This window comes from Trypanosoma brucei, chromosome 6, assembly GCF_000210295.1.
Source record: "Trypanosoma brucei gambiense DAL972 chromosome 6, complete sequence".
Classification (NCBI taxonomy): Eukaryota; Euglenozoa; class Kinetoplastea; order Trypanosomatida; family Trypanosomatidae; genus Trypanosoma; species Trypanosoma brucei.
In genome coordinates, this window is record NC_026739.1 from 410,937 (window position 1) to 435,910 (window position 24,974).

A 24,974-nucleotide genomic window follows, 5' to 3' on the forward strand; every position below is an offset into this window, starting at 1 on the left:
ACTACGTGCGTGACACTATATGTTATTTGTCAGCTCATTCTCATCCATTTTTACTTCACTCCCGCTCTCAAGCAACTGGTGCCGCGCCTTTCGCTCCAGCCCGACGACGACCAGTCCGGTTAATCAATGAAGATTCGGAATTGTTGTTTTTGGGGGCTGAGCCAATAGACAACTCAAGGGTAAGCACCATTTCTAATGAACTAAGTTCGTCTACCCGTTTCTCCTCGATATTTGAGAGAAGTCTCAATTCATCTAAATCGTCCTCTAAGCGCCTTGTCTCTGTTGGGAAACGATCGGACGCGTTCATCCGATCAGATGTTGACTTTTTGGAACGCCGCCGAAATGAACCAGAATTTGCCGCGACCAGCGGTGAAGATGATTGGGGCGCCTGTGATGCACTCACGAGGAGTTGCAAAGAATTGGTGAGGTTCTTGCGAAGTTCGCGTGCATGAACCCGCTTCTCCGCCAGTGCTGCCTCGCTAAGTATAATGGGTACCTTCACAGATAGGGCTCGCGGTGGTGGCCCCGTGCTGAGAAGCAGAGAAGAACAGTCAGCGACGAAGGTGCCCATTTCGTAGGTCAGCGTCACGCTGTTACCGCTAGCAAATTGTACATCATCACGAACCTCGAGTGTGATAGCTAGCGCTTGCGCTAGCAAGTCCGAAAGTTTAGCGCTGGTCGGTATGTTAGCCCTTGCTGTATGGTTCAGTTCCGCCACGTTGTCAATTGCGTTTGGTGAAGGTTGCAACGTTCTTCTCGAGGCAGTGGTTGCTCGGCCGCTGGGGGCAGCAGGCAATATTGGTATATTCTCACACTTCAAAATTGCACCTTCCTCCCCGCCCCAGGAACCCTTCAAGGAAAAATGAGTGGCAAACTCGTACGATATTCCGACGGCGGCGGGTTTAGCCTTTCTTTTTCCCTTCCTAGCCTTTGGTTCCGGCCGCTCTATCAACGACCGATCGTCGCGTGGTAACAGAGTGTGAAACAGGTTGGAAACTCCCTCCAACTTTACCACTGTAACGGCAATCGGCACCCCGGTCGAGACGAGGAACGACAATTCGCGCGGCGTGGCGACACATGAATGATAAGTCGACGCCCCATCTTCAACAGACGGTGCTTTCCTGGGAGACGCACTTAATGCATTGTTCGCGCAGGGGAGGGTAACGCCGTCAAGCTTTCGCAGCCGGGGGCAACCCCTCGTTATATTTTCCTTGTAGTTGTCCAGAAGTGCAATGGGACAACCAGTAAACGTCACATCGTCCAATGTCGGATGATTACGCAATGAATCAATGGCGAGAACCAAATCGAATACGGTGTTGCGTGTTAGATCAAGCACACGGAGCGAAGGCATTTCATTGATGAAGTCAAGACCGTCCATCGCGTTAAATGACAGACCAACAAGCGCGAGAGTATTAGACCCGCATATTTGCCTTATGTTACATCCACAGGCTATAAATACCAGACACGCGGGTGGAAGATATGGGATGGAGGTTAGCCCCGGGTTGTTACTTAGGACTAGCTTAGTAACATTTGAGAACTGAAAAATGTCGGGCGTCAGTGCATCGATTCCCTTGTGGCAAAACCTAAGGTCAACGAAATAGGTACACAACTCCACCAAGCTAAACCTCGCTTCAGCCTCCTCCGTAAGGGCTTTCCGAAGTCGATTTCTCTCTCCACGGTGCAGCCGTCCCCAGCTTCCACAGCAGCCTCGAGTTACATCCAGCAGTTGCATAAGACTTTGCGTGTAACGAAGGCATCGAGATTGTGCCCTCACCACAGCATCTGTATCCTCGCAGAAATCAACTGGGGGAAGTTCTTCCATGGAGATAACTGGGCATGCAGCCCGAACCCCTTCTAACCTCTTAGGAACAACAGGACGAACATCACCACATACATTACCCGCTCCAGCACAAACACTGGCATTCAACACGGCACCCGCTTCTAACAGCTCCTGAAGTTCCCTCACGGTGTTACCGATATATGTGCTGAGGGAGCTCCAAAATACATTTGAAAAAGTCCCTGAGCGCCGCTCAGGCAACTTTCTTTGATCGTCGTCCCCCCAGGGAGGAGGTACAATCATCTACGACATTGCCAAAACAAACATAGAATCAAAGATAACAAGGGTGCTTACAATACCAACTGAAAACTGGCCAGGAGTTCTTCGGGTAGCAGTCCTCACAAACACAGCTACACAATAAGGGAAAACTCATACCACATAAACCAACATTGCATTTTTTTTTTACAAAAAAACAAAAGCTTAAGGTCGCCACACACACAAATCCCCTGCATATGGTAACACGCGGTCAGCAATGTCCACAGGAACCGCGTGTCCCTCAATATCAATGCATCAATATAGAAAATAATCCAAAAATGCGAGTACCACCCGACAAAGCAGCAACAACTCGAAAAGTAAAAAGAAGCCATTTCCTTTTTTCAAAATTTTGTAGAAGAGCATATTACCGAACATAATAAGAGAAATGTGAGCAACTCATTTGTACGGCCCATTAAGAGCTGTTAGTCCTGCGCCACCAGTGTAAACTGCCAATTCACCTACAAATGTATACGCGGAGTAAGGTTCCACCTGTGGATGCGCTTCGCCTACTTCCATACGAGGGCCCGCTGGCTATAACTCGCGTTTGTTCATGCATGCAAATCCCCCCCTACCATTCCAAATACCGCACACGAACGCACCAAACAAGGAGACTACATAAACGCTAAGTTTAGATCTAAGGGAAGATAGGTGCTTGTTTCTTGTGTAAAAGGTGTGAGAAAGCAAGACGGTAAAATCACATAATTTTCTAGTGAATTCATCGCCCACAAGTAACGGCTATAAACTTAACGACCGAGAGAAATTTAGCGCTTACTCCACCCGACGCTACCACAAGCGCCAGCGCGTCTTTCAGTAGCAGCTCTAGCGCCTACGGGAGGCAGCGGCGGCCTCGCGGAGAATATCAGTTAGAGCGCTGTTTATGCGCGAAAGACTCGCCTCACGGATTTTCTGTTCGCGTTTGCCAAGCGCTTTCATTGGAGGAGATTGTCGCAATCGATCACGTGCGCTTTCAGTAGCTGCTTGAAGGTCCTTCGCCCACGCCGCTACCGGTAACGTAGATGTTGGTGCGACCTGCAGAAGCGCTGTAAGAATAGATGCTTCAGGGAATAAGAAGCTTTTGATATTTTCCACTTCAAGTACTGCCCTCAAGGCATGAGCGAACGAATCCGTGTGCGCAATGCGTGCTCCATTACCGTACGTTTTCACAAACTCTAAGGTAAGAGGTGCGATAGAGCTCATTACGGGAAGAGTCTGCAGTGTCTCCGTGTGTTGCTGACACAGAAGCATCGGTAAGGGTACGTCCTGGGGTGCAGCATCGGATTTTCCACCTTTGCCCTTCCTTCGCTTCGGAAGATTTGAGACTTGCACGCGATGAGCCTCCAACATCGAGACATCGTGCAATAACATAAGGCTCCCTACAAGCTGGCGTGCGTGTTCGACACGTTCATTTACCGTAGGCATCCCTACCAGTGTGTTGGCGAGTGCTTCCACCTTTTGGCTGTGGATGTTACCCAGCACCATGGACCGTACGACCACCCAGTCAGTGTTATCCACAAGGTCCTTCGCTTGCGGGTCCTGAAGGGCTTCAAAGACTTGGGACAACACCCTCTCTTCCGCTTGCATCAGATCAAACACGTTACGCTGCGTTTGGCACTGGCGCAGTTCCCCAGCAATACGGCTCAAACTGTATATTACCCTCGCTAACGAGTTTGTTTGCCGCCGCTCGTATTCCTGGATGTCTTTCATAGCTGGCCATGACATGTACGTAAACACCTTAATGCGAAGGAGGCTACAATCCCTTTGAAGCATGCCATAATGTTCCCAGGCAGCAGTGTTCCATTCGCACACCCCATCCAGCGCACCACCAGCAACAAGGGGCCAGTAACCCACATGCGACATTGTATCACGTTGAATACTCTTGAAGTCCAGTTGGCAACACGCCGCTACATCAGCGAGTCCCAGGATGCGGGCGAAACACACGCTGAAAGTGAGCCAAGTGGGGTTGTTTTCTCGGCGATCTACACTATCCAGCAGCGCTAACCCCTTCTGTACCCACTCAACGTTCTTAGTAGCTTCGTAAACATGAAGGGATATATTGAGGGCGACAGTGATGTAACCATCACAGAGCCCTTCCTCACTCCAAGACAGGTTTTCGGAAAGAGGACGTGCTTCTTCATACGAACGTATACACGCCTGCAGTAGTTCTTCAACCTCGGCATGACTTGGCTGCGTCTCAGCGGTGATCCCCCAGAGGGCAACGTGACACCGCAGACCCAAAATCCTCCGCATATGGTAATGCAGCGGCTCCTTTCCCTCAGGGCCCCCGTCCTCCTGCGACCATGCATATATCGCTGACGCCGCCGTTGCATCCACGTAGGTTGAAATGTCTAAAAAGCAGCAGCTCGCCTTGTAAAAACGCTTGGCGTAGGCCACCGTCTCATTTCGAAGCTGAACGTCATCGCCCAGGCGAGAAAGAATCTCAAGCACCGCCATGGACGGGCCACGGCCCAAGCGACCTCCCGATGAACCCTTCAGTGACTCAGCCGACAGCGACCGAGCGAAACGGAGGGCATCCTCGAGGGTACGGTCGCTGTTAGATAAATTAATCGAAACACATTTCGACTCCTCAGGACCATCGAGTTCCAGCACACCTTCAGTGGCATTCGACTCGGACAATGAGTTAAGATACAGCTCCACAAACGTCCAATTTTCCGGTTGGTGGGTCCACAATTGTTTTGCTACGGCGTTAGCCTTCGCCAATTCCCCGTTAAGCTGCAGCACTTTTGCCAGCATTTCCAGACGGGCTGGTGGTAAACCCACCGATGCCCCTCTCGTGCTACAAAGAAATTTGACAGCATCTGCATACAACTTCTGCTGTTGTAGCACCTGGACGTACGTGCGTGAGGTAGATGTTGTCATCGTACCCTTCTCTGTAAGTACTGCAGCTTCGAGAAGATTTGCCGACACTTTAAGTAAAGCATGATCCACAGAATCCCGTGGCACCTGCGCAAGCATCGACTGCACCACCCACACATGATAGCGAGGATTAGGCCACCCGCTATTGAGTTGAAGGGCTGTCTTTTGTGCCATGTTATACGCACCCATTCGCACATACGTTTGGAACAGGTTCTCCAGCACAACCTTCTCGTCTTGAATACCCTTAAGACGCTCATAAGTTCGCACGAGGGCTTCCCAACTGCAGCACTGCTGAAGGACGTGAACAAGAGCATTAACAGCCGATCCGTCCGTTACATTTTGCAAGCTTAGCGCCTCCGCCTTCGATCGGGCCTTATCTATTACCTTCTTGCGTAGCAACAACAAGGCCTCTGCCGCTAAAACGGCGTGGTCGTTGGGAAACTTTGAAAGTGCATCCTCCAGCAACCCCTCCGCCTGTCCTAACTTGCCCGCGTCAATAAGGTCAAAGATACGATCTGAAACTCTGCCAGCCATTAGTCACTACGTTTCCACAGTTGCGATATTGGGCGATTCCCTGCCCCCTCCCTTTAAAACAGCGTGTTTTGAATATTGTGTGCCGGATAACTGCGAAAAATGGAGGGAAAAAAGGAGAGAAACCAATAAAATACAATCGCTCGCAAATAGCCACACGGTGTTAGCATACCTTCGTCCTCAGACACATGTATACACACGTACGTGTACATACTGCTACACATTATCCATAAACACACAAGATGTCAACATCACGGTCCGCAGGGACTATTACCACCCGCCAAAGTCACCCAAACACCGTCTCGGGGGTGAAAATGAGGTGAGCGAAGGGAACATACACGAAGAAAGGGATAAGAAGAAGACATTAATGCGGACAATGTGATGCGACGCCATGTCCCATTTTGTTTTTGTCCCCTCCCTCTCCTTCCCCTTTCCTCACACTCGGTTGGTTCCTCGAAATAACCCAATTTTCCCCCCTCTTATATCCGCGTGTGGGACACGCCACAAACTCGATACCCTCACAAACTGAAGAGTGGGGTAAGTAACCTCAGCAACTCTGCAGTATCCGCCCCGGGGTACACACGAAGCGCCCCTAGATCAAGTCGCTGCAGCTGTTTACAAAGGTCCGCAACCTGCACACAATAAATGTACCGCTCATTACTAAGTGCCTCTGCAAATTCCAACTGGTGGTCCAGCATTAGTGCTCGATTAGGTACAGCGATCATTGGTTTTTTGCTCTCTAGCACCTCCAAAATAGTCCCCGCTCCGGCGTGGGATATAACCAATGCAGCTTTCTGAATGATTTCATGAAGTTTTGGCCGGTAAGGAAAAACTTCAACGGAAACGCCGTGAGCGAAGGAAATCCGATTGACATAAGGCGATGTTCCCTTCTGCACTAAAAGTTGCGTAATACCTCGTTTGGCGAGTGCCCTCAGCACCTCCTCATTATCAACAGCTTCAATGAGTGGAGTGAACTGGGTGGACCCCACAGTAACCAGGGCCATTGAGCCAGCTCCACCACCCTCTTCGCTGCCATCAAACTTCCCCAACATTGGTGAAAGCCGCTGCTGTAAACCATTTTCTTCCGCAGTATTCCTCGTCCCCACAAAGAAAATATTTTTGCAGCCCCACCACCATTTATGTTGATAATTTTCGTACAGCTTCAACCACTGCACCACGCACACGTCACTGATCGGCCCCAGAAGCTTCCCTGAAACAGACATATGAGAAACGGAACTGTATGTCTCAATGAACGCGATAGCGGGACGGCAGTAGCACGACGAGGGTATGAGTATAGCCACTAACAATGCACCGGCAACTACAGGCACGCAGACACCTGGGCCGTTCACCAAAATAACATCCGGTTTCTCATCAAGTGCGAGAAATACACACGACCACAAGGCACGAAGGGTTGTAAAAATGGAGAGAAAGTAGCTCTGGCCAACCTCACGCGCCCGAGGTATTATGTGTAGGCGGCAGCATCTCCCAAAGTTTCGCTCCTCAAATTGTTTAGCGAGACTAGCTGAATGCGAGTCGGTAGACGAAACAACATAAAATGGTCGGTGATGCCCCCATATTTCCGTTTTGAGGGTTTCGACGATACGCATCATTTCACTGGTGTGACCGCCTGATCCGAGCACTACGCACACGCGCAGTGGAGAGTCGCCACAGCGCCGCCTGGGTGCAGGCACACTGCGTAGCACTGACGCAAATCGCCAGACAAGCAACGAAAATGCCAGCACAAGCCAGAGGAACAGAGCCATGGGCTCGACTACCTCTTGTCGACACACAAAAAAGGGAAGTAAAGAGAGAGATAAGCAAATGTAACACAACTGCTTCAACACAAAGGGCTGATGCAGCGAGGAGAGAGGGTGAGGCATGTGCATGCAAACTCCATGTAAGCGAAGGAAGGGCCTTGCCTCAAGCCTCACAATGGGCTCTCGCAAACTACGTCAGATTCTCAATTTCCACGGAGAGAAGCATCTCTGCATTCAAATGAAAAAAGGTCAAAGTTGCACCAACGGGTACTCCACACATCATTACGAACGGCCGCGCTTCTCCACCCGTCGCGGTGGTATCCAAGTATAATGCACTAATTGATCCTCCGCCACTGCAGCACCAACGCCAAGCTCCTCCCGCCTCAACACACCAAGTCCGCCGCGTGCACTGTCTAAGTTCTGCCGCACACCATCAACAACCTGCCCGCCGGGTGCACCTCGACCCCAGCGTCGTGTGTGGTCACAACCAACGTCCCATGAAACGGTTATGACGCGGTCGTCTAGCAGCGTGCCGTGTAAATCACTCACAGCGCTCATGGCGCCATCCTGGGACTCAAATACCACGAAACAAAACCCACAGGGCGTCCGTGTAACTTCACTCAGTCCCATCACAAGATCTCGTATATGACCACACCGGGAGAAATGCTCCCAGATTTGGTCCTCCGTCGTGTAGAAAGACAAGTTTCCAACGTACACTGTCGTGCTCTTATTCAGCTGTTCCTGCCGCCGCTCGATGAATTCCTTTTCCGTCAGAAGCGAACGCAGAAGTTCGTGACGGTCAACATATGCCATACGCGGCGTCAGATCAATGAGGTATTCTGCCATGTTGTAATCGTTTGGCTCCGCTCCGTGTGCTCGCACACGCGTGTCGACAGTTTTAGCCGTACTTTACTATTCTCTCTTATGGCCACGCCGTGCGAGCTGATCGAAAAGAGGAATCAAGAAAATACTGAAGCTTTGGCAGTGCGCATCAAACGCATGGGGGAGAGGGTAAAGGCATGAAACATGAAGGAAGAAAAAAGGGTAGAGCGTCATCTGTATATATATATAAATATGTGGTTATGGCAGTTGTGATACTGATGGAGAATCATCAGGAAGTTGAAACAGGAGGATTAAGCACAACACTATCAGGCACACAGCGGCAGAGGATCTTAACACAACGAAAAAAAAAAAATCATGCAACATATTTCAGTCAACAAAAAAAGAGAGAGAACATCGCACCAAACAGATACAAGCATTTCTGAAGCAACGGCAAAAAACATGACAGCAAATAGTAAGGGAAGGACATACAAGTAACAATAGCAAATGTGTGGTTTCTCTATTTGCAGAAAGACGAAGCACACACACACGCTAAAAAAAAAAAACCATGGCCAGTGTGTTCTCACCTTTTCCCCTTTGTTTACCGTTCAACGGAAAAATAGAGAACACATCACTTCCTTTTTCTCACACAACCAGTCTTCCACCGTCCGCATATATGTATGCACACCTGATTCCATATAATGTTGGTACGTAAAGTGTTTTACTGAAGCGGTGCACCAGAGAATATTAGAAGCAACAGCAACAAACAAGAAAAGTAAAGTAAAAGAGAGACAGAATTCATGCGATTATCTATGAGCCGCTTCACGCACCAACGACAAAAACAAAAACAAAAACATCACGACCGCCTCGCTCCCTCAGTCGCCATCCTTTGCGCTAGGTACTCTCTATACCGATCCCCACGCTCTGCCGGGGGTCCTCTGTTATGTCTGGGAGTCGACACCTCCGTCCTTTCAACTTCACTCGCGGCGTGGCCCAACACTCTCGCGTCAATCGCCGTCAGCGGCCTTCCCAAGGCATTGGAAACGAGACGATAACCGTCCTCAATGCGCTGCCGCACCTCCTCGGAGTTTATGTTGTTGGGACTGTGCACCTCCAACCCAATAAGTTTCAAAATACATTGGGCGATATTTACAAACACAAGCAGGGAAACAAGAACAATAATTGCAGGTAGGAAGCGATTCAGCCAGTCACCTAATATGTAACTGGCATCCATGTTATCACGGTACACATGGCCGTACATGACATCCACAGCCCCGTTCGCCATGTCTGCCATGAGTAGGAAATTGAAACAAAGAGGCATGATAAGGCGCGATAAAAACGTGGCGCCAAAACAGAGTGATGAGTTGTCCGATATCTCAGGGAGGATAACATAAATGTCAAACACCTTGAGTTGGAAAATGGCCCAATACGAGCAGTACGCCATGTAGAAGAGGAAAATAACGGACGCAGGAAGCTCCCAACCGCTATTCGCCATAATGGCAACTACAGAGATACTCTTTTCTGTCAACGGGCGAAAGGGTAGTGTCACTTCACTCCAAAGTATGAGCAGCGTGATAGCACCACATAATAGCGCCAACAATTTAAGGATGATTCCGCGCATGGGGAACCACACCTTCTTGAAGCCGTTGTTAGTTGCTTTTGAACCACGCGCAAGCATCTCATAGAACTTGGCGTCGCGGACAGTTGCGTCCCACCTGTATGTCATCCGCTGAGCTATTTTAATAGAGCCCTTCACACGCTCGTGCAGCTGCTCAAGGTGTTCCAGAGAGACGTCTATTTCAGTCCTTTTGCCTACAGCATTTGTGCGTGATGTTGGCATGGGAAATTGTGAGCTGCGGCCATCAGACTCATCAATCAACTCTATCATGCGGGTCCAGTATGGTCTATGCTCCTCCGGGACTGCGGACGAAATCGCCATGAGCTCCGTCCTCACCTCCGTTAGGTCTAGTACAGCTATGTCAAGATCCTCCTGAATCTCGACAGCACTATAATAAACCTCCCGCAGCATCCGTATAGGGTTCGACTTCCGCCACAGCACCTTCGGTACTCCCACAATTCCTGTGGACATGAACAGCACCAAAAGCAGGAGACCCCAAGCATTCGCCAAAGCGGTAGCCAAGTTACCGATACTGGTGAGGGAAGTGTAGGCACCCTTTAAAACAACTACATAGGCGAACAACACCGCAAATATACATGTGTATATGGCATAAAACTTTGCATTGACTTTAATAGAACTTACGAGTTTCCTCCTCACTGTAAATCCACCCACCTCTGTGTATGATTGCGAAATTGGCAATACCACCCAACCCATGACATACGTCACTACCATAATGGTGTACCACACAGGAATCATCCACTCCTCCTTCGGTGCGTCACCTCCATTCATGGACTCAATAGCTGCGCCAATATCCACTACTAGAAGTGGGAATGGCATCAGTGATGCGTAGACAGCAATGACAATGAACACTGGGCACAGGAAAGGCATGGTCTTGTACGAGACCCTTGTGTAATGCCATTGCAATCCCAATGTCACGAAGAAGGTTGTAATAGAAAACCCTATTGTGGAGTATACGGCGGGAATAGTCATTTACCCGCACACTAATAAGGAGGAGATAAACAAAAAAGCAATGTCAACGAAAAATATTAACAAGTAAAGAAAAAAAAAGAAAAAGATCCCTGAGTCGCAAAAACACACACCCCAAATACCGAGATCTAATATGCCTAATGTGTGAGTTGTCCTACCCCTTTTAGTGGTGATGTTAAACTCCTTTTAAAAAAAAAATTATTTGGATCTCTTTTCCTTTTTGTTTTTCCTCCGTTTTCCTTCTGCTTCCACACTACTCAAGATTCTTATTCCACTGCTGATTATTTTGCTCTTATTCTTTTTTATTTTTTTTTAAAAAAAGCAATCTTACGCTCTCACTAAATGATATTGTTTCAATCCCTGTTTGCACCTTTTGGGTTTCACCCAGGACGATAGGAAGAGGAGGGTAGAACACAGCAATAATCAAAAAATTAACAAAAAAATCCCTGTAACTGTTGGGAACTGAAGATATTTTCCTTTTATTATTTTTTTTTGCGTGTGTGGGTGCATGTGAAGATGTTGTTGATCAAATCCACAACGACAGTGGAAGCAACGGTAAAATATCAAACGAGGGGAGGGAAGGAAAGCAAAAGAGATGAGAAAAGAAATGAAGTGAGGTGAAGTGAAGTGAAGTGAGACAAAATGCCAAAAGGAAACCCAATTGTGCGTTTGTAAAGGGTTAACACGATGAGTAAAACATGATGTGTAGTTTTAACGGTGTGATAAAGAATTTTTTTTCTTTTGTTTTAAGGTGGGATGGGTAAAAACTGATAAAGATAATTAATAAAGGTATGGTTTATCATTACTTTAAGCAAAGTCAACCTTGACTTGCGCTTCATCTCGTTCCTTTAATACTGCTAAAAGTTCCTCACGAAGCGGACACGGTTCCGTTTTAAGTTGCAACGCCAGACGGTTGCGCTCCATGGTGAGCTTCGTTTGTTTTTGCGTTAACTCCGAAAGACGTGAGCTCAGCTGTTTTTGCCCCATATTGGCTGTACCGGTGTCACCCTTCTTTGCGCCGCCCTGGGCGTTGAGTTTTGAGACAACTTCATCTAGCTGTTGCTTTGCCTCAGCCAATTTAGAAGGGAGATCTTCCTCGCTGTACTGCAGAACCATCTGAATACGATCCTTTTCCTTCCTCAAGAGTGTCACTTGCATCTCCATATCATCCACAGTCTCTGCACTGATTTGTTTCTGCTGTTTGCCGCCTTTTGGTTTTTTTTGACCAGGGTTCATCACAGCCACGTGCTGAAGAAGTTCGCTCATCGCCCTTCGATCTACTTGCCGGGCGCGGGAACGAAGCTCCTCCTCGTTACGGCGGCGCTCCTCCTCGCGTGCGGCTATGCGCTCCTCCTCTAAGCGCTCCCTCTCGATGCGATCCTCCTCCAGTTTCTTCTGTTCTTCTTCCGATATCTGAGGTCCTTCATCATATTCCTCTTCGCTCTCTTCCTCAAACACCTCATCCTCATCGTTCTCGTTCCACCGCCGATAATCTGGACCCCGTGCCTTCAAGCGGCGGATTGGCTCCGGCGCCTGCCTCTCTGCAACAAGTGTGTTAATACAACCCATCAACGCATCCCCGAGAATTTTGTAATTCTCCGAGCTTATTTTAGTAGGGTCCTCCAAGAGGCGGTTAAGGAATGCAGTCAATATTAACTCGTAATGTTTCGTATTACGGTACATTTGCAGAAAACTATTGGTAATTTTACCAAACGCCGTGTAGTATGAATCACCCCTCAGTTCGGCGAACTGAAAGGTATAACGGTCACCATCTCTCAACATTTCCCCCCCCCCCCGAAAGCAGCTACTCGTAACTTTTTATTCTTTACTTTACTCCTTTTTTATAACACTTGTATTCTCTTGCGATTACAACGTTGCGACAAGGAGGAAAAGTATGAGCAACAGGTCGTCAACCCCCACCTCGCACCCGTAACATATCTCCACAAAAATAATTATGGTGATAATAACACAATGATTAAATTGAGCGGATCAGATGCCAATCTCTCCATCAACAGCATTTTGTCGTTATACAAATAAGATTTATTATGCGCAAACACTCTGCAAGGACTCAAAAGACAGGCGTTAGGAAACGTAACGAGTACGTTAACGCAACCGCAGCATCAAGAATGCAATTCCTCACATTTTTGCGAAGGTTGCGCCCCCCCTTCTAATCTTCGACCACATAAATCGGTGGAACCACAAGAATGGGAAAGGATAGGGGAAAGCGAATGGAGCCCATAAAGAAAAAAATTATATATGAGGATGCAGGCATACGAAGCCACCACTCCCCCCCCCCGATTCCCTAGTGCACATTCACCCACCTTCCCCACCCCACACAAATGCACCACCCGCGTCACTGTTTCAAAAAGTGATACAAACGCATACGCTCATCGCTTTATTTCCCAGCCACGGCCTCTCAAAATTTTGTTGGTGCACGTGGGGGGACAACTTGCTTCGCTGGTGGTTGTTGTTGCGGTTGCTGCTGCCGTTGCTGTTGATTCATGGTTGCCGCCCCAACTGCCGCTTTGGGCACCAGCACCGATCCCAAAGCTACGGTCGCCCCCACAGTGCTATCCTGAACACGAACATACTCTTGAGGAGTTGTGGGAACGTATCCCACAGCCGTTGCAGGTGTGTATGCTTGCGGATGAAACGGCACGGGGTTAATCGCTGGTGGCGGTGTCGTCACCGGTGCGGGCGTTTTGGTTGTCGAAACAGTCGCTGGGGTTGGTTGAGCTTGCACAGAATGTGACACTACTGATTTTTGTTGCTGATGACTACCTGAGCTGGAAGTAAGAGGTGGTACAGTTCCCCAATACACTGGTGGAGCCTCTTCCACAGCAACCTCGTCCATAACACCAGGAAATAGAAATGTGTTGCTCTCCGTACGTGGCGGCTGTCCCCACTGTCCCTCACCATTACCCCATTGCGCACCTGGGGGAATGGGAGCGTTGAGGCCAGGAACTTTCAAACCGGGGTATGCTGGGGGAAGTCGTCGCATCGCCTGCATGCCGTAAAGCCATGGTGGTGGCGAGTGCGGTCCCATCCCAAGCCCCGTCCGAAGCCGCTGCGAAAGAACGCCTGGTGTATGACATCCCTTTGGTAGCCATTTACCCTCATAAAACACATCGCCAAACCGGCTTAGAGAGACGTTAAATCGTTTTCGCTGCAGCGGAGTGCCAGTAATGAAGCACGACACAAAAGCAACTTGGTCAATACTTGCCTTCTTGTCTCGTGTCGCACGAATCCGCTCGACACCTAGCAAAGCGATCTCCGGTGGAACAAGGTCTGTAGCCTTCTCGCGGTCCGCCTGATTGGCCATGAAAGCACGCAACCTGTTCCAGTGCTGCGGTACAGGCACTGTTCGCCGTACAGACTTTAAGAATACAGTAAACAGAGGATCTTCGGCATTGCCGTCGTGTTCAGAGACCATGGCACTGACATCAGAACCGTAGCGCTGCGCGACGGCTAGCTTTAGAGCCTCCCACGACATTTTCTGCCGCTGTTGTCTGTTCTTCTTCGATTTCGAACCCGCGGCCTCATTCACCGTGATGGACGGAAGCTGCACGCGGTCCTCATCTTCCACATCCACATTACCGGTTTCGGCCACAGCGCGAGAAGTAACGTCATCAGCGGGTGATTTTTCACCATCGCTATCGGAGGAGAGAACGTATTGCACTTCAACCTCTTCAGCGTTTTGCAGACGCTCTCTTATGAACTTGGTCCTTTCCCTTAACTCTTCCTGCCGCTGCCGTCGCAGTAACTTTTTCTTTTTTGCTTCCTTCATACTTGAACTATAGGTTCCCTCCACTATTTCTGGTTGAAAATAGGAGAAAAGATGTATATACATATATATATATATAAATTGTTTACCCCACTCTTGAGTGGAGGGAGAATAGATACTAATGCCACAAAGTGTAACAGCTGCTAATGCGTCACACCATGACTTACCGTACGCATTTCATCGCATCAAAACGTTTCACCTCGTACTACTACCACCACTAATTTGCTACCTCAGCCGTGTGCAGGTGAAGGAGGGTACCTTCCTCCATTAATCTTCTGCCATTTGTGAATGTACTTTGGCGCTTGTCAACCGTATCACACTACACCCAGTCATCTGTTCAGTTTATCCCGTGCAGAGTGAGGCCAACTCAACGGGACATCCGGGGAGGAATCCAAATTTATCATTTGTTGGTATCTGTTTCGGAACGATAAAACAAAAAAGAAGTTCAGACGGTACACCTACGAAGGAGAGTAAATATTCCCCAAGTACAGCCGACAGAAACAATGATGGCGACAATGAGTTCCTATTAAAGTTGTAACTAACATTCCTACTGCCACCCACAACAACTTGGAGGTCAAAGTGAGCGCTTGCAGACACTACAGACACCTCACTCTACGGATGGAGGTGAAGTGGCAAAGCACGCAAGATGACCCACACCACCTCACCCGCAGCATACACGAGTCCTGCCCAACTGACAGGCAAACCGCATATTCCAAAATGCAACATCACAGCTTGGTTTGCACACCTTGCAACACACTCGCGCTTTTTCGTTAGTAAAGTCGTAGGCATATTTCCCCTTCTTTGAAGCTACATTCCTTTAATGTGCTATTGAGTATCCCACCTAGTACAATTGGGTGCCATGCAGCGTCAACTGCCCCCTTTCATCCATAACAGCTTCGCGGCTTGTACTGCAAAAGCCGCGCTCATCTACTAATTCTGTCAGCAGCCCAGCATTGTTGTAATAACCTGCGGAGATATGTGGGCCCTTCAGCTTCAAATTCCCCCGAGTGTTGGCCGCAAGAATCCTCGCATCGGCCGTTCCACGATCACCAACCACTTTTGCTTCCACATGCGGAACCATCTCCCACCGAGCGCGCTTTAAAGAACGCCACATGACCATGTATGCACTCTCCAGCGGCCCCCGGAAGACAAAAACATCTTCAAGACCAAGCTCCTTCGCTAATTTCTGCAAATACTCATCGCCCACAGTGGGCTCACTCGCGTCCTCAAAAAGTACCACCCACTTGAGGTGTTCATATTGATCTGCATCAAAGTTACCCGCGTGACGAAGCAGGAGATCAAAGTCTGACTTCTTACCCAACATACCCACTACCTCCTCTACACAGAGTTTCTCTATGCCGTTGATAGCGTGGTCGTCTGTAAACATGTCACTGTGGATGTGCACAAGAACAGCTCCAGTCGTAAGTGCGGCATACGGTGCAACAATGGCGCCTACAGGGTCCACGTGGTGGTTAGGCATTACACCAAAGCGCGACTCCGCCTTCAGGCCCATGAGATTACCAAACAGGAACCCAGCATTAATGCAGTTACGGTGAGAATAGGTGATGTGCAACTTGTCCTCTAGTGCCGGGTGCGGGTCCTCCAGGGCGAGGATGGGGTCATCGGGATGCAGGAGGGCAGAGAGACGACGCAACCGCTGCTCATAGTAAGAAAAGGGGCCCCACACGAGCATCTTACGCATTGGCGTCACTCCCAGTAAGTTCATGTTGTGATCTGTGATGACCACCTTCTTAAGGAAGAAGAACTCCTGAGAGTGCACCCACTGAAACCGTTGCCCTGGATACGATAGTCCTAGCTCAGGTATGACATTGTAAATCATATCCCAGAAGTGCATGTTACGCTCCACCAGCACACCCTGCTTAACCTCCGGTACGACGATCCATTCACGAGCGATGAGGTGGTGTGGTTGAAATTCATTAAGATAAAACCGAAGTTTGTCAGCGCTTATATTGTGATGGGGCACAACAGCAAGAAGAGCCCCAATCTTGGCGCATGCCAATTGAAGCACAAACGTCTCGCAGTTGCACGGTTGTATCGCCAGCACCCTCTGTCCGGGGCGCAAGCCTGTTTGAAGAAGACCATGCGCCAGCGCTTCACTATTCTTTCGTATGTCAGCAAATGCCCACCGTACTGCCTGGTGCTCAATACGCAAGAAATCCTTGTAGTACATCTTGCGTGACTGAATGTTGACGTAATAACCAACCAGCTGATCGAGGACTGGCGTATCTACGGACCCGCTCGCCACTGAGTAATCCTTTCCTTCATTACCGCTTTTGGGAATCACTGGAGCAGACACAGCTGCAGGAGGCGACGACAACAGAGCCGTAGAGTTCATGAATGGCCTCACAACATTTTTCCGAAAAGCGACACACCCGGCGAGGCGACGGAGCATTTATGCAAGTTGCTTCCTAAGGGACAGGTAACGAATCCCTTTTGCTGCAACACGCACTACTACAAAGCAAATGGGGCTTCTTCTCCGCTTTCAAACGTCAACACTCCGCTGGAGAGGGAGAAGGAAAGCAGGGTTGGTTAAACGGGAAGGGGGAGAGTTGAAATATATGATGGGGCGAACAGTGGAATCCAGTACCACCAGTGTCAGGCATAAAACAGAAGTTATGTATGTGCTTGTGGGAAAATACAACACTAATGTGTTCAGGGGGAAGGAAGGCAAAGGAAAGATAAATCGAATACGAAAAGCTTTTCATTCTGCAAAGCTGAGCGCGGATCTTTCACCCTTGAGAAGGTCTCACTTTTCGCCAGTACGAATGAGATTAATCACCGACTGCATGTTACTTGCCTTTACGCATTCACGGCACTCGGCTACAAGTTGTGTTCTCGCCCTGCCGATACGTAGCTTACCCGCCTTCGCGATAAACCCATTGAGACGCTTCAAAGCGCTTTTCAATTCTTTAAAATTGTTGGACAGCTTCAAGTTTTCATCAATAAGTTCCTTGTCAAGTTCATACAGTTGGGAGTAGTGGCGACGCATGCTAACAATGTCCGATATCAGCCTCGAATCTTCAGCCCTCACAAGCAACGGTTTTATGTTTGTTGCAGCTTCCGCTATGTCATCACTCAGTTTCTGCCGCACCTTATCAAGATCTATAACACGTTCAACCGTCTCCTGCAGTTGCTGGAAGTCCTCCGGAAAATCACAACGGGACGTTGCCTCAGTAACACATGTCGTAGCAAAACTTTCGACAAGGATGCTGCATATATCCATGGAGTTACCACATATCTGCAACTCACATCTACTGAGAATTCCCCGAATCACCAATCCGGAGCGGTCCTGCAGATCCACAAAAGGAACAGAAAAATCGCTCGCAGTATCCGGAATACGATCCAACGGTACGTCAAACGTTTTTTGAAGCCACAGCGACACGCTACCGAAGTCAAAATCCTTTGATAGCTGCAAAGTAACGCTTCCTGTGGGTTCTGAGAAGGATCCCCTACACCACTCATTTGGCCACAACCTGCACATGACAAACTTCGGGACTACAACATCGACTTCATGTACTTGGTAATTAACTGCGTTGGTAGAACCAACCATAACGGATGCCTTAAGTGTCACCTCCGGGCCCCGTGGAACATCAAGTCCGCAAACGAGTGTAGGCAGTGGATCCTGTGGCATAAAGAGAATGTGCCCTTTTTCCGGAAACATAGCCTCACTACTGAGGATACAAGCGTAAATTATGGTATCTTGTTGACCGTTGATTACACTGAAAACCACATCAAGCTTCCCGGTTTGCGAGTTTGGCTGTAATTTGCAATCCACACCGGTTCCAACCTTCGGTAAAGTCACATCCGTCCTACCACTCTTCTGCCTCACTAGCTGCTCCTTCACATTTGCTAACTCCTTCTCGAGCGCTTGCTTCTCCCTCATCAACATATCAAGCTTAAGCGCCCCTTCCCGCTGCGCAACCATCGCTTCGTGCCTTCCCATCGTACCAGTCAGTTGTAAGCCACACACCGTTCCATCAACCGTACATATGATCGGCAACGGTTGCCCGTTCTGGCGGTAGTCGTCTACCAGAACAGAACTTATTGGTGCGTCAAATGTTTCCTTACAAAGAACAGTCCCCTCGTTTCCGTCTCCGCTGCGCACCTCTACCCTTCCATTGTTCCAACCGATGATGAGCTCCGGCACGCCATCCATATCCACATCACAAAAAGCAGCAGATACCGGTCGCTGATTATCCTTCAATCGGTATAAACGCTCACATCTGTCGTATATGCCAACGGTACCACTATTTGAAAGATACGCAAACCGGCCCGGTACACCACTGTACACCAAACTATGCACACGGTCTGCAAGACCAACACTTGTGATCGGCTCCTCACCGTCAAACACGCGTAGTTCAAAATCCTCTGATGCCGCAACTAACGCCGGTGAGCCATTCAGCGTTGATGTTGAAGCGCACACGCCCGCGTCTGGCCAGGGCATAAGCATTAACGCGGTCACTCTGTCACCCGTTATGGTGGAAAACACCTCCTCTCCACTTGAGTTGAAGCCGCTGATTGCGCAGTCCCCACCCACAATTGCCAGTGGAGCGGGTCCGCTCTTTGCTGTTGGGCCCACAACACCACCCACTACCGCACTCACGCCATCTTCCACCTGTTTATAATAATATTCGCAGTTGCGCTCTACGTCATATGCTAACAAAGAGTTCGCTTCACCAAGAAACAGTGCATCAACGCCTTCATTCTCATATCTCCCACCTATTGGTCCAGTTGCCAATGCAGTTAGTGCCTTACCAAAGTTAAAAGTCCGAAGCGGAGCTACCGAAGCATCCTCACGGTGAGCCGCTAGGGGGTTGCTTGTGTCATGCGTATGAACAATAACCTGACGGGTATTCGTCGCACACACAAGTGATGGTGTTTTCCCGTCGAAGCGCCCAATCGCAGCCAAACCTTCATTGAGTGATGCGTTGAGGCTTAACTGAAAGGCAGTCCGCATGGAGTAGCAGTTTGTCTGAAGACTCATGATGATGAGCCACGGTTATGGCTACCAATCAACTAATCAATGGAATGAATGAAGAAAAAATTAATATATGTTCACGCTACCAGTATTTAAGTACCTGTGTTAAGTGGTTGTATACCTATTTCACAATAATGCAACCTCACCTCAAATGTTTGAAAGAACCGGTGACTAAAGGGGGGGAAAAAAAAAAAGAAACTAACCTAAGCGCGCCACCTTTCTTCTTTAACTTCTCTTTTTCTTCACCTCCCTCACTGAAGTGGAAGTGGCTCTGTTTTGTAACAAAAATAATACGCAAAACACAACACACTAATAAGAAGATGACACACACATCACCGCGAATAAATAAATAGAGGTTTTTTTTTCGGAAGGAGGAAAAAAGAAAAATAAAAAAAACAAGGAAAAGAGGAGCTAGAGGAATGAGGTCATAAGCAGAAAAGGAATAAGAGAAACCAAAGTCAGTGCATATCAATGGTTACCCACTGAAAGCACGATCGCAAAAAAAAAAAAAGATGCACTCACAGAGATTTTGTAAGAAAATAAAAATAAATAATATAAAACACCCCTCAAACTTACACACATTTATATACTGGCACAAACAAACACGCACTTCTCATCTACAACCTCGCCTCTCCAAATTCTTCTTCCTTTACCTTTTTTCTCCTGTCGTCTTAGTCCACCTAACAATAATTGTTATTATAATTATAATTTTATTAATTTTTTAAATCACTTCATTCAATGACGACAATACCAATACCAATAACAATATCAATACCAATACCAATACCAATAACAACCACAACTACAACTACAACAGACAAAACAATAATAATCAAAAAAAAACAAAGCAGAAACTCATTTCCTTATCTTTACTCATATTATCACTTCGTCATACGCACACACACAAAAAAAACGCTCTCGTTACTCTTACACCCACAAATAAATACTAATGAATATAAACCTTAAATATATTTAAATGAAAACACAAACATTATACCTACCTCTTAACTTGCTTCTCTAGACAAGTTAAGAAAGAAAAAGAAAAGAAAAAAACAAAAGAAAAGAAAAGAATCAAATGAAAACGTTAAGAAAAATGATTTCGCGCATGACAACAACAATAATAATAATAACACTATCGCTATTTCTCATCTCGTTATTTTCTTCCCCTTCCAATTCCTCTTTTCTTTCTTCATTATTTTTTTCTTATGCTTTCACTTTCCTTTTTTTTTTTCTCTCTTTCTTTTTCTTTCTCTTTACCTTTTGCTCTGCTCGCCCATGCTGGGCATCCTCTAACAACAATTTTTTTTTATTATTATTTTATTTATATGAAATCAACCGAATAATAAAGTAATACAGCCGGTTATAAGCGGTAAGGTGGTAACGACGAAACCACATACTTGTTGTTGTAATAATAATAATTATTATTATTATTTTTTTTCTCTTCATTCGTTACTCATTTAAGGAAGTAAGGAAAAGTGCAATGGTAATAATAATAACAATTATTACTATTATTATTATTATTACCATCATTACGAATGGGATCTCTTCCCTTGAAACCCCGCAGTGGAACTGTTTTTTTTTTCTTTTTTTTAAAAAAAGGTGTATGAAAACAAACATTTGATAAGTATTAAAAATTAATCAAATGAAGTTAAACAAATGAACTGAGTGATCGATTCGTGAGGAAACAAAAAGAAAAAAAAAGAAAGAAAAGAAAAAAAGAAAAAAGGAGGCTAAACAAGCAAACAAAGACGGAAGCGAAAGCGGACACGTCCCTTCCACACATTTTCCTCATTTCTTTCTTTTTTTTTTTGTTGTTGTTCTTTACATATATATTTATATATATATTTATTTATATTTATATATATTCGTTACTGTTGTTGAGATTTCACCGTGTCACCAACTCCTTTTTTTTTTTCATATCACAACCGTCGTAAATCGTAACAGCGGTAATCATCACGACGCAAAGGCACTGAAAGATAAAACAACAGAAAAAAAAAAAGGAAAAATACAAATAAAATACAAATACAACGTTTCTCCCTATCGTGTCACTCATTCATTCATTCATTCATTTACTTAATTACTTAGTTTTTGTTGCTGTTGTCGCGTTTCTACACTTCACTTCTGATGCTTAAAAAAAAAAAAAAGAGATAAAACAAAATAAGTAAAAAAAACAAAAAAAGAAAAAAGAAATTAAACACTCCATTGGGTCCACCCGCCTCTTGTTTCATCCATTTCTTGTGTTGTTGCATTGAGGTGTTTTTTTTTGTTTATTCTTTTATTTTATTTTCTCCCTTCTTCGGTATTTTTTTTTAAAATTTATATTCGCTTCGTTACAAAAAACCGGCAGCGGCAATAACGGCGAGAAGTGAAAAAACAAAACAAAAACACAAAAGAAAGTCCAACACGCCTCCTTTTCAAAAGAAAAAGAAAGAGAAAGAAAAGGATCCACCACACTACAACAAATCCAATTCAATTTCCTACAAAAATAAAAAATTAAAAAAACAATTTCATTTTCTTCGGTGTTATTATTATTATTATTGCCACTGCTATTGCTTTTTTTTTCCTTTCTTTTTGTCTTTTCCCTATATTTATCCCCTTTACACACAAACAAAAACAAAAACAAAACAATTCACACGAACTCTCGCTTATATTTCTCCTCCTCTTTTTTTCTCTCTCGTTCCCTTTCCTTTACAAAATAAATAATTTAGAAAAAAAAACAAAAAAATTGCGCACTTTTTTTCCGTCAGACAAAATTGTTTATTTGCTTTTAGTCACTTATTTCCATGAGTGGGTGCGCATCTACAATAAAATCAAAAAAAAAAGAGGAGAAGTTTTATATAAAACGGCTCCCGTAAAATACAAAAGAGGGAGAGAGAAAGATATTTAAAATAAATAAAAAAAAAAAGAAGAAACGAGAGGACCGCCATAATAATAATAATAATAATAACAGGAATAAAAATAATAGGGAGTAATAATGGGGAAAAGAATATCATATCAAAGGAGAAGGAGGAATAAGGGGGGAAAAAAAAAGGAAAAACGGAGGGGGAAAAAAAAAAGGGAAACTAAACAAAAAAAAAAGACAACAACAAAACAACAGCGGCATTGAGTACACTGCACGAGAGGAATTTTTTTAAAAAAAAATTAAAACTTGTAAGTAATGACAGGGGAAACTAAAAAACGGGGATCATCACTTAAGTGACTAAAAGGAAGAAAGAGATAGAAAAACAAAACAAAAGGGGAAAATGAAGGGAAGGGAAAGCACATAATAAAGGAATATTTAAGAGGGTTAGGGAAGGAAGGAAGGGGAAAAAAAAAACAGAAACGGAAACGGAATACTTTGAGGCTAACAAAAAAAAAAAAAAGAGACAACGGAATAAAATAAATAAAAACGCCACAGAGAGGACGAACGAAAAAAAAAAAATTGTTTTTTTTTTTTTGATTCCACAGAAGGAGAGTCAGTAAAAAAAAAAAGAAGGAAAAGTAAGGGAGGGCGCGCACCGAAGTCGAACATACAAAAACACACAAATAAGCACGAAAATAAAAGAAAATTAGAAAAAGAAAAAGAAAGAAAAAAGAAACATAACGAAATTGAGAAAGTGTTGCCGAAAAGAGTAAAGTGAAACAACCAACACAAAAAGAGGCATAAGAAATATCGAACAACCGATATTAAAATAATCTCACAGATATGAAAGCGACGGTTGTTGTTGTTGCTGTTGTTTCTCTTTTTTTTTTTTTCTTTTGCGCGTGTGTTGGTGTACTGATTCATTCATTCATTCATTCGCTCACATCCGTCCAGAGGAATATAAAAACAAAAAACCAAAGAACAAAAGGGAATACGGCAGTTTTAAATATACGAATATTTACAAATATATGCAAAAAAGAAAAAAATGAGTATTAACTCGTAAATATAACTGCTGTGTTAGGTATAATAAACATAATTTAAACATATAAATATATAAATGCGTGTGCATTTGCATTTGTACACACGGATACGCCCAAACGCGACTTCTCAAAAAAAAAACAGCAGTGATAGAAAACAAAAACAAAAATAAGCGCTCCCGTGCGATGTACCACATTTCCGCAATTGGTGTCGGGGAGAAACCAAATCAAAGACAAAAGTAAGGAGGAGAAAAAATCAAAGGGGAACATAAAGGAAGAATGAAGACGTGGGACATTTTATCTATTTTGCAATATAATAACATTAATAATAAACAAAACATGGGCGGGACTCACACGAAACACAGACTAATATAGAAGTAGAAGCTATAAACACATAATTATATTTATTTACATTAATAATATCAAAAGGAAATACGCGTTAGAGTATGAAGAAACGGAAACTGAGAAGTAGTGAAAGGAGGAATGCCAAGGTTCACGCCATTTTTTAATGATCCAGCATTCAGAAGAGAAACAAACAACAAAAAGACAAAAAGGCATTCATTACCTCTTATTTGCCCCCACTTCCCTCTTTTTTTCTTTTTGGTAGTTTACTCTTGTCCCCCTCCATTTCTTTTTCTTTTTTAGTTCTCCGTTTGTTCGTTTACTCTTGTTTTTGTTTTTTGGTTTGTGTCTTTTGCCTCGCCACATGTGTCTCATCAGTCCCCATCTGATTTCATTAAATCTTTCACTCTTCTGTAGCTTCATTTGGCCCCTTCATTCTCCTTTTTTTCTATTGCTTATTTATTTGGCGCATCTACGCACACATATACACATACGCAAGCATAAATTAAAGTAAAAAACATCAACCGCTTCCTCCCCCTCCCCCTTTATTAAAAATGAAAATCATTATTTAACCATTATACATATGTGCACATATATATATATATATATATATAACGTAAATAAACACAAATACATCAACCAATAGATATATATATTTATATTCCCTCCTTCCTTCAATCAATCCAGTACTTCTTCCGTGATATTATTTCCCCTTTTCATTTACCTCTCCTTCTTCATCCCCACATAGTCCCCAAAGTAAAATTGAAAGAAAATGAAACAGCGACAAAACAACTGAAAGGATGAAGACAACCCAACGTATGCAAGAAACAAGGAAAAAGAGAGAGAGAAGGAAAAACAAAGTGAGAGGGGTTTAAATTTAAAAAAAAAAATCCAATCACCCAGGTCCAAAAGTGAAGAGTGGACAAGAGAGGAGTCAAAAAAAAAAAGGAAAAAGAAGAGAGTGAAGAACAGCAACAAACCATGCCAACAGTCAACTACAGTAGTAATAATAGTAATAATATAAAGGAAAACTGGAAAAAACATCAGAAAGTCAAGAGCACACTATGTGCATATATAGTGCTGACGCATAGATGCATCTTCACAAGGAGGGAACACCGTAACAACAACAACAACAACAAAACAAAACAAAATTCTGAAGCAAAGCAAATCCAAGCAAACAAGTAAAAGGGGACAGGAATATTTTGCCTCGGTCACTTAACTCCGTGGCCACTCCCACCACATCGAGCGAAACAGTATGCGGGGGAGAAAAGAAATGGACAACTATTGACGTA

The 24,974-nt window shown here is 45.3% G+C and overlaps 11 protein-coding genes across 11 annotated transcripts; 1 reads left to right on the forward strand and 10 right to left on the reverse strand.

Annotated features, from left to right (window-relative positions):
- Positions 1-67: 67 nt before the first annotated feature.
- On the reverse strand, positions 68-2,080 carry TbgDal_VI1660 (hypothetical protein, conserved; the record flags this gene model as incomplete). The annotated part of the gene is made up of 1 exon (XM_011775671.1): positions 68-2,080. The coding sequence occupies one exon, from the start codon at positions 2,078-2,080 to the stop codon at positions 68-70; it is 2,013 nt and encodes a 670-aa protein (XP_011773973.1).
- An 831-nt stretch (positions 2,081-2,911) lies between these two features.
- On the reverse strand, positions 2,912-5,500 carry TbgDal_VI1670 (hypothetical protein, conserved; the record flags this gene model as incomplete). Its single annotated transcript, XM_011775672.1, has 1 exon — positions 2,912-5,500. The coding sequence occupies one exon, from the start codon at positions 5,498-5,500 to the stop codon at positions 2,912-2,914; it is 2,589 nt and encodes an 862-aa protein (XP_011773974.1).
- A 515-nt stretch (positions 5,501-6,015) lies between these two features.
- On the reverse strand, positions 6,016-7,383 carry TbgDal_VI1680 (glycosyltransferase family 28 protein, putative; the record flags this gene model as incomplete). Its single annotated transcript, XM_011775673.1, has 1 exon — positions 6,016-7,383. The coding sequence occupies one exon, from the start codon at positions 7,381-7,383 to the stop codon at positions 6,016-6,018; it is 1,368 nt and encodes a 455-aa protein (XP_011773975.1).
- Positions 7,384-7,536: 153 nt separating this feature from the next.
- On the reverse strand, positions 7,537-8,100 carry TbgDal_VI1690 (nuclear cap binding protein, putative; the record flags this gene model as incomplete). The annotated part of the gene is made up of 1 exon (XM_011775674.1): positions 7,537-8,100. The coding sequence occupies one exon, from the start codon at positions 8,098-8,100 to the stop codon at positions 7,537-7,539; it is 564 nt and encodes a 187-aa protein (XP_011773976.1).
- An 829-nt stretch (positions 8,101-8,929) lies between these two features.
- Positions 8,930-10,447, reverse strand: TbgDal_VI1700 (hypothetical protein, conserved; the record flags this gene model as incomplete). The annotated part of the gene is made up of 1 exon (XM_011775675.1): positions 8,930-10,447. The coding sequence occupies one exon, from the start codon at positions 10,445-10,447 to the stop codon at positions 8,930-8,932; it is 1,518 nt and encodes a 505-aa protein (XP_011773977.1).
- A 1,038-nt stretch (positions 10,448-11,485) lies between these two features.
- TbgDal_VI1710 (hypothetical protein, conserved) lies at positions 11,486-12,460 on the reverse strand (the record flags this gene model as incomplete). Its single annotated transcript, XM_011775676.1, has 1 exon — positions 11,486-12,460. One exon carries the CDS (start codon positions 12,458-12,460, stop codon positions 11,486-11,488), a length of 975 nt encoding a protein of 324 aa, XP_011773978.1.
- Positions 12,461-13,094: 634 nt separating this feature from the next.
- Positions 13,095-14,528, reverse strand: TbgDal_VI1720 (spliceosome-associated protein, putative; the record flags this gene model as incomplete). Its single annotated transcript, XM_011775677.1, has 1 exon — positions 13,095-14,528. The coding sequence occupies one exon, from the start codon at positions 14,526-14,528 to the stop codon at positions 13,095-13,097; it is 1,434 nt and encodes a 477-aa protein (XP_011773979.1).
- Positions 14,529-15,303: 775 nt separating this feature from the next.
- TbgDal_VI1730 (hypothetical protein, conserved) lies at positions 15,304-16,875 on the reverse strand (the record flags this gene model as incomplete). The annotated part of the gene is made up of 1 exon (XM_011775678.1): positions 15,304-16,875. One exon carries the CDS (start codon positions 16,873-16,875, stop codon positions 15,304-15,306), a length of 1,572 nt encoding a protein of 523 aa, XP_011773980.1.
- Positions 16,876-17,229: 354 nt separating this feature from the next.
- Positions 17,230-19,467, reverse strand: TbgDal_VI1740 (FG-GAP repeat protein, putative; the record flags this gene model as incomplete). The annotated part of the gene is made up of 1 exon (XM_011775679.1): positions 17,230-19,467. The coding sequence occupies one exon, from the start codon at positions 19,465-19,467 to the stop codon at positions 17,230-17,232; it is 2,238 nt and encodes a 745-aa protein (XP_011773981.1).
- Positions 19,468-19,484: 17 nt separating this feature from the next.
- TbgDal_VI1750 (hypothetical protein, unlikely) lies at positions 19,485-19,814 on the forward strand (the record flags this gene model as incomplete). The annotated part of the gene is made up of 1 exon (XM_011775680.1): positions 19,485-19,814. The coding sequence occupies one exon, from the start codon at positions 19,485-19,487 to the stop codon at positions 19,812-19,814; it is 330 nt and encodes a 109-aa protein (XP_011773982.1).
- A 4,588-nt stretch (positions 19,815-24,402) lies between these two features.
- Positions 24,403-24,726, reverse strand: TbgDal_VI1760 (hypothetical protein, unlikely; the record flags this gene model as incomplete). The annotated part of the gene is made up of 1 exon (XM_011775681.1): positions 24,403-24,726. One exon carries the CDS (start codon positions 24,724-24,726, stop codon positions 24,403-24,405), a length of 324 nt encoding a protein of 107 aa, XP_011773983.1.
- Between the last annotated feature and the right edge of the window lie 248 nt (positions 24,727-24,974).